General features: G+C 36.8%; 1 protein-coding gene across 2 annotated transcripts in view; it reads right to left on the minus strand.

Moving 5' to 3' along the window:
- Positions 1 to 15340, minus strand: part of ZC3H12B (zinc finger CCCH-type containing 12B) — a 26711-nt gene continuing 11371 nt past the window's right edge. For both annotated transcript variants that reach the window (XM_069015134.1, XM_069015135.1), the window contains exons 2-6: positions 10617 to 11382; positions 7667 to 7806; positions 6728 to 6962; positions 6534 to 6640; positions 1 to 5973 (exon numbers count right to left, since the gene is read on the minus strand). In XM_069015134.1, the coding sequence (XP_068871235.1) occupies positions 4553 to 5973; positions 6534 to 6640; positions 6728 to 6962; positions 7667 to 7806; positions 10617 to 11218 (2505 nt within the window). In that variant the 5' untranslated portion in view covers positions 11219 to 11382 and the 3' untranslated portion in view covers positions 1 to 4552. The remainder of the gene's footprint in view (positions 5974 to 6533; positions 6641 to 6727; positions 6963 to 7666; positions 7807 to 10616; positions 11383 to 15340) is intronic.

Consider the following 15340-nt stretch of genomic DNA (forward strand, 5'->3'; position numbering starts at 1 on the left):
TCCAATGGCTTTCAGTTTTATTAAATAAGCAAAATTTTTTATATATATAAACTATAACATTTCATATTATTAAATAATTGTGCAAAACATTTACATAGAGCAGAGGGGAATAGGTGATAGCCTATACTTCTTTTAGATTCTTGCAATTCTTTTAATACATTTACAAACTTTAAATACAGACCAAAATCAGCAAGATTGTATAATGACTCTTCAAAGGCTAACCAAACACTGGCATAAGAATAATTTACGTGGTGGTGCAATTCTATTTTTCCAGTTGAAATATTGCAGGAAATACACTTGGTGAGGGCTCTGTCACACAAACAAGTGATAGGTACATAAGAGGAGTATGAAACCTGAACCCTCACCATTGCAATAACTGTGACAGATCTAAAGATCTGACTGTTACAAGTCCTGGAGTACTAATGCTTCAGGTAAATTTTTGGCAAGTCGAGGTCAAGTAATATTTCAACTGCGGAACAAAGTTTCACAGAAATGAGCCATGTTCGTCCCCCTTAGTGTGGAGTTTTAAAAATTACAATAATCAAATGTTCCTGCATCAAGTATGTATGCATACTTGATACAGATCAAGTATGCATACATGTCACCAAATATTTTTAACTTTATTATTTGAACAAAATGCCAAAATGGACAATTTCAGACAAACTGGCATTAGGAGTCTATAGGGGGAAACTCACCTACTTAGATAGTTTTGGTTTTGATTTTTTCAATGAATCTCCTTCTATTTGTTCTAAGCAACCACACTCCACACCTATTTTTAAGTTTACAGCTAAAGCATTTTTACAAAAGCTAAACAGACTCATGCTAGTAAATAAATTACATGCTGCAGCAACTAGAGCAGTGCCCACTTACCACCACAGAGATTTAAGAATACCACATACTGGTTTAACATCCATTTTCACTCATTTTGTCATTAAGACTTACATTATATTTGGGTCAACCAAAAAAACCCAAAGAGATTTATAAAATTTTACAACAATTAAACAGTAATGTTTAATTCTACAAATGAATAAAGCCAACTACTGCAGCTCAATATGACAACAGGACTAACAGCAGTGAAATCATGTACAACTTACTCTATTACTAACAAGTAATTCTTACAAAAAACATTAAATAATTTAGACTGACATCCCATAAAGCATTTGGTTTTTGATTTATGAATTTAAAGTTACACACTTTTAAGTGACACATTATGTGAAAGTAATACAGCTGAAGATGAAAGATAAGTAAATCAGAACTCCCAGAGAATGCTCTGGCTCCAGTAAAGCACTAAAATCTACTGCTTAAATCTTGTCAACTGCAGTAGTCTGTGATTTTACCTTCACACTTTTTTCCCCCCTCATCTAGAATTGTTTTTTCATGGATTTTATTAAAATATAGTTTCTAGAACTGTTCTTTTACAGTTTTAAAAACATTTAAATATCATGCTCTAAAAAAGAGCATTTATACAAAGTCTTATATTTACAATATAGACAGTAATGATCAGGTGTTAATAAGATCAACTCTTCCATGTAAGAAGAAATCTAAACTTATGCGCTAAAGATTAATGAATGTGTCAGTGTTTTGAACTTCTTGTAAACATATCTGAAAACAGGTGTGGATGACCAAATTATCACTTAAAGTAGTTGATCAGGAAAGACTAAATCACATAGAAAAGTTTCATTACCTGTAAGGAGGACTAACAAGCACAAAATTTGCAGGTTATTTCCAAAAGGCTACACATCCAATTCTGTAACTGCATGATAGATGCCAATAGCTTCTTAGAATAAGACAATTTGCCTTTGAAGTGCCTTAGGGAAATAGTATGCTGGGTTTGTATTTGCACAGCACTCCCACTGTTTAAAAAGGAATTCTTCCATCAGTAAAACAAAGGTTAGTGGAAATTAAAATGACTGGACAAATCCAACAAAAATGGATATCTCTGTACGCCACCCAGCACTTCATACAGAAATCTCTGTTCGAGTTTCCCACATTAGAAAACATCAAAATCACCTACTAAACCTCTCTTAAAATAGCTTATCTTTATAAATGGAGAAAAACAGAACAAACATTCTTCTGCATACAAATATTTAATTCCGTGCAGGATGGAAAACATGAGTGCACAATAAACTTCATCTCATACCTAAATAATTTATAAATTAATTGGTTAGAATAAAATAGGGTCTATAGCAATTACTGTTACATTTTAAACACATGCAGATGAGTTAACAGCAACATTTTTACATAAAGTTTAGTGCAATAATGTATCTGCTTAATAAATAGACTGAAGATACCTATGTAATGCTTTGAGGTGTACACACAGTATTTGTGCACATAATAACCTGGTTCTGAAAAGTTGTCCCTGTTTGTCTATAAACTACAAGTGCCCATTTTAAATAAAAAAAGATCCATAATTACTCATGGGCTACTTCCCTGTGACACATGGTGTCACAAACATTGTGGTGAAAATGTAATACTGAAGTTAATCTAGAGATTATTTTTTTTTTATACACAGTTTTTATACAATCAAGAAAAAGAGATACAATTTGTATCAACAAACAAAAGGTCATTTCTGGTTATTTGAGGCATTGCTCTCAGCTGCTTATACCATGCAAGAGAAGAGAATAATAATTAATTGCAAATTAAAAATATGAAATGTTTTTGAAAACTGGTCAAGAGTTAAATCTGTTTTCCCCCAACTGTTATAAGTGTCTGGATTTTTTTTCCCCACTAACAGAGAGAATAACCAACTAATTAAAACTTAAGTTATTTTTAAACACCAAGTGTAAGTACAGAATCACCTTCAAGTTACTTCATTTCAAATACATAATGACACAGTCATTATATATGTCACCTGTACCAACACAAGAATATTTATCCTGTGTGAAATGATACAGTTATCAAATGTCAGTAAATTAACTGTAGTTGCACCCATAATTGTGGTTTCTTGTTGGTTCATTTGGTGGGTTTTTTAATATAACAGGAACCTATTTTGCACATGATAAAGAGCCCACAAGATATTTTGAATCAAACCAACCACTACAGTAACACAAGTGGAGGAAATGATAAACTTTGTTTCTCAGACAAACAGATAACTAGAAAGCAGCATGCAAGCCATTATCAAAACACCAGAAACAACCCTGACTGCAGCCTCACGTTCTGTGTGTTTCACAGTAAGAAACATTTAGGCAGTGTCACACCTTCTCATGAAGAAACAAAAGGCCATAAACCAGGCCTTCTCAACTTTCATGAAAAAAACTACAGTAGAAGTCAACAAGTCCTAGCTCGAGACATGTCGAGTTAGTCATGGTTCAAAATGTTGAAATATACAGTGGATTCAAAAAAGGGCGTACAGTCAGTGCAGCTTAAAAAAACCAATAAACGCCTCTTTTGGAGACATTTAGCTACAAAGGTTCCCACCCTGAGCAAGATACCAGTTGCGCAAACAATGCCACACAAAATTATCTCACCTGTTGAAACAGGAACTCTAAAAGCCTTCACGAGGCAAATGCACACCTTTGCGTGGATCTGTAGAGCAAAAACCAGGACAGCTTTGCCACAAACCCAAACTGGAGCATCTCTTTTCAAGAAGCAGCCTTCCCCCTCCACCATTTCTGAAGTTGATCTTGTACAGCCATCTTGAATGTCAGGCTCACTCAAACACCATCCTTGCTCCCAGAGGAAGGGCTGTAGTTAGTGATGAACTTCCATGTTAACATCCAGTTTTTGCTGCTTCAAGCTGAGTAATCCAGTTTACATAATACTGACAATTTATTTTCAGCTTGTCTAGTCATTTGGGCCAGCAGCTGCTTACTGCACGTTTGAGAGGAGATTCTGGAGAGAAGCTACAGTTAAACTTTTCAGTTTACTGAATGGTACTCATGCCTTTACATTCCTTAATGTTTTGGTCCTAATTTAATAAAGTATTTGGCTTCTGTTGGGTTGAGCCAACATATTGAACAATGTAATAGTTGTTCAAACTCTTGAGGAACAGTTCTGAAATTTAAGTACCAACAACCATGTTGACATTGAAAAACTGAGATCAGTTTTTCCTTTTATAAACAATTTTAATTTTTATCAAATTTACTTTTTCTTCAATACTTAAGATGCCAGTAGGCTGTGTCAAATGACAAAGCTGAAACCCTAAAAGTCATCTGGGTGTGTACAGAGCATACTTTTAGAGGCCGATTAGGTATTTATATGCAAATTTTAAGTGTACACTAATACATGCAATATAATTGCTAACACTAATTTTGTAGTTACAGCTTTGAGACACTGATTGTGACCTTACAGTTCTTAGTGAGCTATCCATGCACCAAGGTATGCATTTCCTATAAAATACTATTAAAAATCCCTATATTTAAAATCTTAAAATTTGCAATACAATCAACTTTTATATAGTGCCTCAGCATATATATGATTGCTACTGTGTACAGAATTTTATACTATCTTAGTAGAAAATATTTACAATAGATTGGCCTCTTCTTTCATGTAAGTTTTCCTCTGGCTCCTATGTGCTGTACAGTTTCATTTATCCAAAAGAGGCTGTACTCCTCTAACGCCCTGTTCTTAATTTGGCAACAATCATAGCTGCCAGCTGTTGTGCATCTGTCATATGGGGATTCTTTTCCATCACAGAAAGGACAATGCTTGGAGGGAAAATATTGCAGAGGTTCTTGTATGTTTGATACTGATGTTCTGGGATGATATGAGGTTCCCGTGGCTCACCACATATCCCAATCCAGGGATTTCTCCAGAGTTGCTCCATCTTCTCAGGCATGCTTCTTACCATTACAGGTTCATAACATGGCTGCATGAGGTTGTTACTCAGTGGATATGAGTGGTAAGTGTAAGAGTCTGATGCACATGGTAATGGATCCCAGCTGGCATGCTGCTCTCGACAGAGAGGTGGTCGCCTCTGCCTTGTCGGGTTACTTTCATAAAGCCGTGAGTCAGAAATACTGTCCATTCTTGTCATCACCAAGGCACGGCTTGGTTGTGCAGTTGATGGATGAACATTTTGAGGCACAGGGTATTCTCCTGGACAACTGGACCGTGCTCCAACAACTGGATGCTGGGCATGTAGGCCTAAGTGGGAAACTGACTGTTTGCGAAGGGATTGCTTAGGCTCTTCAGATCCGTAACTCTGACCTCTATTTAAGGCTTCATGGTAACCATGAGGGAAAGGCTGAAGACGATTTTTCGATGGCAGTCTGTGGCTCTTCACATTGTCTTCTGGACTGGCATCTGCTACACCCAGATACAAGTCATTGTAAGAGGAATAAGAATCATTACTTGTATGGCTTAAGCAATTGTCAGGACAGGGGCTTGAGTTTCTAGAATACATCCCCTGGTCCATATCAGCCCCGTAATAATCTGAGTTACGGATACTATTTATGCTTAAGTTGGAGAAATCACTGAGTAAGGAGTAATAGCCATGGTCCCCCAGTGATTCATATTTGGGATACTGGTCAATATAGCTAACTGAGGTGCCATGGCTATTGGTGACTAGTATAGGAGGATATTGCACACTGGACATATGTTCCAGTGAGGATTTCTGATGTACGAACTGTGAGGAACCTGGCACCGGACTGCTTGCAGAACGAGTATTTAATGCACCAGCTGCATGGCTTTTTGGTGGAGGGAGCGTTGGTACACTTAATGCAGAAACCAGAGACGGGACAGAGCTGGCCTCGGACTTCCGGGCTGCTGATAACTTTTCCTCAGGCTCCACAGCTACTGACCTAATGCTTGGATCTGACTGACGTTTTGGGGCAATGCGTTTCACTTCAGAACTGATTTCTCCTTTGGAGCTGGATGGCCCTGTGCCACATTTGGCCAAGGCTCCCTCACTCATAGTTTTCACAGCAGATAATTTGGCACTTATTCGAAGCTCATCCGCTACTGACCTTTGAGGCTGGTTTGCACGTTCTGGGTGGTAATATTTACATTTGTGCCCATATGTGCACTTTTTACCTGGAAGAAAAGGGGTTTTACGTTAAATAATTCAAAAACTTATTAATACCACCAGTTGCTATATTTTTTTCTTTATATGTTTCACCACTTTTCAATAGTAGTATTTCTATTTTAAACCCCTAAGGAATAATCATGTATTTGATATATACAGACAGCCACAGACTCTGCTGCCTGTATTCATGTATATCTGCATCAAAGGCAAGACATACCATTTTTCTTCCTACTGGCTCATGATTTCAATAATGACAACATACACACAGTGCTATATAAAACAAATTGGCTTTAACACAGTTTTATTAATTACAAATCTCCTTCCTTTAATACAAACCAGAATAAAATAGCAAAAATCTGTATTATCCACAAGGTATATCTGGTAATCCTCAATTTTCTGCTACACTGTTTTTATAAATATACATATGAAGAGTATAAAAGCGGACATTGTGCTTGGATGGCAACATGAAAATGGTACATTTTCTTGTTCCAGTAATGACAAGATGTTAATTAATTGCTTGCTTCACCTACCTTTAAATGCAACAAATCGATCTGACTTGGGCACTTACCATAAGGACACGGTTGTTTCTTATGTTCAGGAATAACTGGCCTTTTTCTTAAGAAATTTTCAAGGCTTGGACCATGGCGTCCTAAAGGATCATCTGGAGGCATAAATCTAAGGGAAAAGAAATGAAACATGATCAGTTTTTCCTGAGAATGCTGAATTAGCAAATTTACTTACTTTTGAAGAAAAAACCCATACTTGTCATTCACAAAAGAATACATTAGTAGCCGCTCCTCTATGAACTTCTTCCATTCTGGTTTTTCATTTTGAAGATCCCGATAGTTATCATTTGACACAATGATGCCATCTGAGTCGAAAGCAAGTTTTACTATGAATCGATCATCATAGCAAACTACTCTTCTTCCCTGAACTCTTCGAGATGGGGTGAAAACAAGAATTTTTTCTTTCTCCAATTTACGTAAGATTTCTTGATCTGTAAAATAATTTTAGTTGAGCAGCTTTTAAAAAAGTTTTAAAAGAAAGAAATGCAACCATTGTATTATGAAAATTCTTCCCCTCTTTTCTGACAAAGTATCTTGCAATTATATTCATACACAGTCCTCATCATCAGTAAAAAACACCTAGATGTGGATTTTATTTCTGAGGTTTCACAGCACTGAGTAAATATTCAATATTTGAACTTCATAATCCCTCTGTAGCCATGTACCTTTAGGTACAGCAGGAACTCAGGTGTTACTGTATTACAATAGCTTTCTTGTTAGCCTAGAGTAAAATGTAAGGACTTTCTATGGGTCAAAACACATGCTGCCTCTTCAGTGTTCAAGACAACTCTATTAACTGAGTCCCTGGCCTATTACTACTTACTTTATGTTCACCCAGCAAATAAGACTCAGTTCCTGTATGCTCAACAACGTTTGCTAATGGGAAAATTTCAACTACTGCTTCTCAAAAGTGTTGAAACCATCCAATGACGTTACAAAACCCACATCATTGTTTACACATGCAGATACTTAAATGCTTGTTTCCTCACCAATGAAACCGTTGTGTTTTCAAACGAACAGTTGAGGGCAACATTATCATCACCACATCCACAGTCCAGTACTGGGACCCATCAGAAACATGACAATAATTTTTTTTCTTTTTAACCAAGGGGTCGAAGAAAAATCTTGATGTTACCTGTAATTGGTGCATCAGGTCGAGACTGTTCTTTTCTCCATGCAGGTACAAACACAGTGATATCTTTATGTCCTTTTTCCAGAAACCAATCAACAGCTAGTTGAATTCCCCGGCAGGAAAATCCTTCTTTGTTCCCATGGCTGAAGAACATGCAAGTTTTAGAAACAGCAAGGACAAAAGTTACATTTGGTTTTGGTTTTTGTTGCGGTGGTTTGGTTGGTTTTTTCCCTCTAAAGCTGCCATGGCCAAAGGACATAAGGAAACAAAGTCTGTAAAGTTTTATTAGGCCTTCTTACATAATTGGAAAAGGACAACTGTACAGAGCTATTCAGCCATCAGATTACAGCAACCTTGTTACTTAAAAAGTCTATAAACAGTGAAATTTCACTATCCCCAGAGCAAAAGCAAGTAAACATGAAGTTTTTCAGTTTTTTTCATTTTATTAGCTGACCTAATGAAAAGTATCACTTTTCCCAACAAATTGAGCTTACCTTAAGTAGCACCATAAAATGCTATCACAAAAAGAGGAATGAACAGTGCTGATTGTCATGGGTGACAACTGCTCTTAAACATCTATATTAATAAAATCTTTTCCTCTGATACTAAATGTTCTGTGTTTTTCATTAGAATTTTTTATAGGAAAGAAATAATTGTGTCAAAGTTGTTTAAGTACTATGCCCATCAAAAATTTGTTTTCTGAAACACACAGGAGTCTCTAAAACAGCACACAGTTCAAATGAAAGAGTTTAATTTTAAAAAGGCCTAAGTTTCTGCAAGGGAAAGGAGAAATTTTTAAGAGGTTTGATAGAAACCAAGGAGAATCTTAATTTTTAATCTTATTCAATCTCTATCTGCATCATCTATAATTGAAATATTTTTAAGCAGGAGAGGTGCATAAGCCTTATGCTTTTCAGATATTCTCAGTCTGCAGAACAGAATTTGCATAATTAGAAGTCTTCCATCATACTAAAATTGTCTTTAAAATCCGTGAAATTCTACAGATTATCATTCAAAATTTCACCTCAAAGTTGCTGTTGTTATTGTTACTATTGTAGAATGACATCACAGATTACTGGACTATGTTTTCATGGGCTCAAAACATTCCAGGAAGTAACACCAAAAAAGACCCAATGCAGATAGATCTAATATCTTCTGTTTGATTATGGATAACCAGCATAGTCTAAATCCTCACAACTTAAATAATGAATACAGAAGCCACAATGTTGCTAAAAGCATTTTCCTTAAATTTTTATACATTTCAGATTTTACAGAATTTAATATCCTTTAAAACATTCAGATGCACATGCATTTTGTTATGAGTTGGACTTGATGATCCTTATGGGTCCCTTATAACTTGAGATAGTCTTATGGTCTTACAAATAAAGCATCAGATATGAGCTATGAAATAGTCGGAGTACACACCCTTTTTTCTCCAGTTGCTGCCCGCCACATTATTCTCAGAAGTAACTCAAGCAGTAGAGATTACAAATTCAACAGGCACAGAAAAAAAAAGGAAAAAAAAGTTAAATCCAGTTTTGGCAATGTTGGTTTACAGAAACATCTTATGGGTTGATGTAACCACAACTTGACACTGGAAAATCCTGTATATAAAATACTGTTACAGGATTTGAAGGGTTTATGTATTTGAAAAGTCAGCATACTCAATACACCTATAAAAATCTGAATTTTCTTAATACATTGAAAAAATAATAATTAATATCCCAAGTTCTTCTAGAGCAGAAGACTGATACTAAAAGAAGTCTATTGTGTGAACACTACCTGAATAAATCTTGGTATCACTGATCACTAAACAGACTTTTAATAGCTCCCTCATAAAAAAATCATACTTACTCGATAAACAAATCACTGGCTAGCTGAACTCTGTACTCTACAGACATGTTCAAAAGTGGCATGGGACAGGTATCTCTTTGGGTTAGTGTTGACCTAAGCAGCCAAGTGTACATGGAATATCCTGAGTCAGAAGGGACCCACAAGGACCATCGAAATCCAACTCCTGGCCCCACGCAGGATACCCCAAGAATCCCACCACGTGCCTGAGAGCGTTGTGCAAATGTTTCTTGAACTCAGACAGGCTTAGTGCTGTGACCACTGCCCTATTGAGCCTGTTCCTGTGCTCAACCACCCTCTGGGTGAAAAAGCTTTTTTTAATATCCAACCTAAACCTCCCCTGACTCAGCTTCATGCCATTTCCTTGAGTCACTGGTCATGAGAGTGAAGAGATTGGTACCTGCCCCTCCACTTCCCCTCATGAAGATGTTGAAGAGCACAATGAAGTCTGACCTCAGTCTCCTCTTCTCCAGGCTGAACAAATCAAGTGATCTCAGTGCTCCTCCAGACCTCTCCCCATCCTCATGGCCCTCCTTTGGATGCCCAAAAGTACTTGCACACAGTACTCAAGGTGGGGCAAGCAGCATAGCCGTGCAGGTCAGCAGGTTTAGCTCATGCATTACCCCTGTTCTGACACAGCTAAATTGCTTTGAATCCTGAGTAGGCTCAATCATCAGGAACTCAAATACCATGAACTCACTGCATTTCATTAGCACACACTGCATGTCACTTTAGAAATAACCAAGTTTTCCTACCCTACTTGGTTACTTTCCTTTAATGTCCAGAAGCAATTTTCAGTATTGATGAAGGACTTCAGAATATTAAACCCATCCACACAAAAGCACACTACAAGCATATTTCTTGAACTAAAGTTTTGAGGTGAGAACTTGGGTTTAAAAGGAGGGCAGGGGAACCGGAATATGGATTAGGTATAAAGGAATAACAGCATAATTAAAAAGCCTAGACTAAAGAGTCCATAAAATATATGTATTATCAATGTAATAGTCTGCATGACTTAAAATGACTTTACCATCAATATTGATTTTTCTCTTAAATATTTTAGTGATCTATTATTTTCAAATATTATGACAGGGAAACCCACCTCATAGCGACATTGCTTCCATCAATGACAATTGGCCTTAAGTTATCACTGTTATCCACAACTTCATCTTCCAGGGACAATTCAGGGCTTGCTATTTCCTTTGGGCAAGGGCCTCTTGGCACCAGAGTACTACTGGTACTGCTGGCAGTGCTTTGTCCCTCTGATTCACTTTTGTTGCCAAGTCTCACAAGCTCTGCTAGAACATCATTGATGAGCGCATCTGCTCCCAACTTATTCAGTACAGCCTGGATCTGATCTCCTGCATACCCAAGCTTTAAAGCAAAATCCATTTTAGCTTGGTATTCCTTGTCCAAATTTGTTTTGCATTCATCTAGCTTCAAGTCTTGTGTGATACTGCTCTGTGAAAAACTTGGGCGATCCAAACACGGGGATCGGCAGAGTGGCCGATGTGGTTTGGTGGAAACCTCCTTTTCTCTCCACTGAGTACTGCTTCTGAAGTATGGTTGCTCAGGCTCACTTTCTGAGCTCGTCCATTCCTCAGATTCAGCACTGCATTCCCCCACGTCTTGTTCCACATTTCTGTCTTCTCTGGAGTGCCTCTTCTCCATTTTCAGCTTCCCTACCATAGACCAGGCCGTCATCACGTTCAACTTCCAGCCAGAGCACTCAGTTCTCTTTCATTTCCAAAGCCACCTGGAATTCATGCTCAATTGCATCATGTTAGCCAATTAAAAGTTTACACAAGGCTGGAGCTAATTTGCCTTGCTTACTATATCCTGGCATAAGCAGCACCAACATGAAGTTCCTTAAAAAAAAGAAAAAAAAAATTAGGTTTTGATCAATTCTGCAAAATAATCAACTACAGTGATTTTGTTTACAAGTCAGTAGATGTCCCCAGTCATCCACATTTCTTTGTAAGCTGATTATAATAAAGCATATAATTACATTTTCTCTGTAATCACAAATAAAACTCTCCTTCCCTCCCCCAGTTACTCTACCTACAAAAAAAAGGACAATTCCAACAAAATAAATGTAGAGCTGGAACGAATGGATTATCTGAGTAACACTTAAGGATAATAAAACAGAAAAGGGTCAGCCACCATTTCCACTAGAAACCTGTCTTCTACTGCAAGAACAGCCTGTCTACATTAGGAACAACTGTGCAGTGTTCCAGTATGCATAAAATTTAATACAAACCATTTCAGCCTCTTTCAGTAAGGATTTACTATCAGGACCAACAAGTTTACCTTATCAAAAGTATCTTCTGGAAAACAATACAGACATTTAACAAAATATTAAAAGCCACAAAAGAAAATTAAAAGCATCACCAGTGTGCATATAAGTCAAAGCTTATTAATTCTAAATTTTCATATCCTTTTGGTTTTAGGTAATAAGATGCTGAAAATCACAGCACCTAATATACCACTCACAGAATGATAGAATGGCCTCTTCAACATTTGCGAAAGGCCATCCCGAATCCCTTTGGGACAATTTACAGGTGTTTCCCTGCTGCTTCCTAGAGTGCTAATGTTTCCTGGTTCCTCTCTGACACTCAGAAGCACATCCCTTCCCCTGATGAATCTAGTTCAAAGCTCTGCTAATAAGTCTTAGAAGGTTTCTTTCTTGACTATTTCTCTACATTAAATGATGGGTTTCTGTTGCCTGCACGAGTATTTCAGAGAACAACAGGTCTAGAAGAGTGATAAAATTTGATAAGCAAAACCATAAAAATGTCAAAGGATCTCTGAGACAGATCCATATTGGCCTAACAACAACCAAACTCCCTAAAATTGTCTCAAAGTGAAACAAAGGTTATTAACCTGCAAAACCTTTACACAGTAATGTATAATTACCATAAACAGGCAAAACAGTAACATTCTACCAGACTGCACTCCAATTTATGCAAACAAAAATGTACACACATGGAGAGACAGCTGCTCAAAAGCCTAATTTCCCTAGGAAAATGCTAATCACTCCTACCTAAAAAAAGCCCCTAAAAGGTCACGTTTTGAGCCAATCAACACTATTTTTTAATAAAGAAGAACCATACTTTTTCATATTTTCATATATTTGTATCATATTTATATTTTGTCAGCCTGAAGAAAAGGAGGGTCAGGGGAGACTCTACAACTGCCTGAAAGGAGGTTGTAGCCAGGTGGAGGTCAGCCTTTTCTCCTAGGCAACCAGCAACAGGACAAGAGGAAATGGCCTCAAGCTGCACTGCAGGAGGTTTAGGTTGGACACCAGGAAGAATTTCTTCACAGAAAGGGTTGTCAAACATTGGATTTGACTGTCCAGGGAGGCAGTGGAGTCACCATGCATGGAGATGTTCAAGAAACAACCAGATGAAGCACTCAGTACTCTGGTCTATTTGACAAGGTGGGGACTGGTCAAAGGTTGGACTCAATGATCCTGGAGGTCTTCTCCAACCTAAATGATTCTGTGATAGTCTAAGTCCTTTATACCATATGAAATAAAAACACAGTTTCCCTGCTTGTGAATGGAAATTCCAATCTTCACTAGTAAGGTTTAAATTAGACTTTAAAAACTGCTGTTCTTTCACGTTATTTATTCAAAGAGTATCCCTCTAAATACTTAGGTATTATTTCTACAGTACTCTCTATTTTTATTCCAAGTGATTTTTCTCTCACATAGCACTAATAGCAGTATATTTACAATCCATGTACTTGCCAACATAGATGTATTAATAGCTTAACCTGGAATGGATTTTAATTAGGTCTCATGTATAACCTTGTACCTTGCCAAAACCAAAAAAAAAAAAGTATATATAAAAATGATTATAAAAGAAGGTTAAAAAAACAGGTTAACAGCACACTGCACTGATAGCTTACAAAATATTGCAATGAAGAAATGCTTTACAATACATGTGGGGAAACTAATTTTTTTCAAATTATTGAGACTGTACTGCTTTGGCACTGGACAAAGAACAGCATGATTCTATTCATCCAGATTTAAAGAACTCTATTATTCTTTCCCAGTTGTCATCTCTCTAAGTACAATCTCACAAGCATGTTTTTGGCTTTTGTTAAATTTATCATCTTGAAACCTCCATTCTCTTCCCTGACCCTTACAATGCCTTTGATGCCTCCCCAGACTGTCCAAGTCATATGCAATCACAAAACACTTTTTCCTTGCATGCCCCAAGTGCATCCCATCCTCCCTCCATCTGTGAGATGGCCTAGCCAGCCTCGACCCCAGACTCATGGCCATGGGTGTCACTCCCACAGCAGAGCGCTGGCGGCTCTCCTGTGACAGCCCCCAGAGAAGGCTGTGCTGGGCCACCACTTCTGTGTTACTGCAGTTCTCGTGCTGACCATTGTAATCCCAAGCTCCTTTGTGGTTTTGAAGATGAGTTTTTATCACACTCTGTAACAGTTTATTACAAACATTTCAGGCAAGATGCATTTTTATTACTATGTGAAGATAAATACCTACTATGTGTAGACAAATACCTACGTTTTCACTAATTGAACTTCTTAAGGTAATTTGTTACAAGTATTTCTTTATAGTGTTTTCCATACAGCTGAATGAACTGTGACTGAGAAGACAATCAAATTATATCCTAGTATTATAATAAATGAAATATTAGAAAAGGTTCAAACAGCAAAAGCTTGATGCACACAAAAAATTATATTGCAGTTCTTAAATATAAATATTAATTGAACATTACACATATTTCTAAAATATCATATTGTGCCCAAACACTGTAATTTTAGCTTTATTTGAAAAAATATTTAATAAAGTGCAAAATGCAAAACTTCAATGTAAAGAACTCAACATCTGAAATAATGCACCCTTGTTACTGAGTTTAAAGCCTATCTTTGTTACTAGTAACTGTACAGAGCACACATTTCACGAAGTGCCTTTAAATCTTCCAACTTCGGCTAAAGCTATATGTATTCAATTTCTTTTCTAACAATGACTCAATGGCTTGACTTTTTAAATTCGCCAAATCACCACTATATTTTACTACCAAAAAAGAGAAGTGATAGTCTGCATACGATATATATAATTTGTATACATACAGTCTGAAAGAAAAATATAAAATGTTTATTTTTTTAATAAAAGACTATTTGGTAGTTTGTATTTCTCACATCCAAACGAAAACAACTCCTGGCTATTAGTATTCCTCCTGTTTCCCACTTTAAGTGACAAATTCCATAATTTCTTTGATACATGTAAAAACAACTACCACAATTATAGCCACAGCTTCAAGAGTACTTCCAGTCAGCAGGAACATATTTATGCAATTAACTCACTGGCATTTAGACTAAAAAAAAAATCCCACAAACAACAACAGTATCGTTTGTTTGTTTATGTGTTTTTCCACACTGTACTTCTCAGAAATTCAAATGTCATCTTGCAGAGTACTGACAATAACAGAGAAGTTCTTTCCTTTCTGATCTATATTATTTAGTAGTGGTAGTACAGCTGTACCTAGGGATCTCTATCAGTTCCTAGCCTATTCTAACCACAAAGTCCCTTGCACAATAAATATACAATCTAGAATTATGATGACAGGCTGGAATATCAGAAAAACCACATGGAACAGTTTGGTATTGCTTGTCCAGACACCTTTAGAATGTAGTACTTTGTGGGCACACTAAGGGAGTTTATGGGGGGAAAACCCACTAATTATCAGTTAATAGAACTATCATTGTGAATAATTTTCCACTTTTTTGTTTTCTTACTGCTTATACTCAATACTTTTTAAGGTTAGTATAGATGCACTAAGGAGTTAT

The sequence above is a fragment of the Aphelocoma coerulescens genome, chromosome 4A (genome assembly GCF_041296385.1).
Source record: "Aphelocoma coerulescens isolate FSJ_1873_10779 chromosome 4A, UR_Acoe_1.0, whole genome shotgun sequence".
Lineage (NCBI taxonomy): Eukaryota > Metazoa > Chordata > Aves > Passeriformes > Corvidae > Aphelocoma > Aphelocoma coerulescens.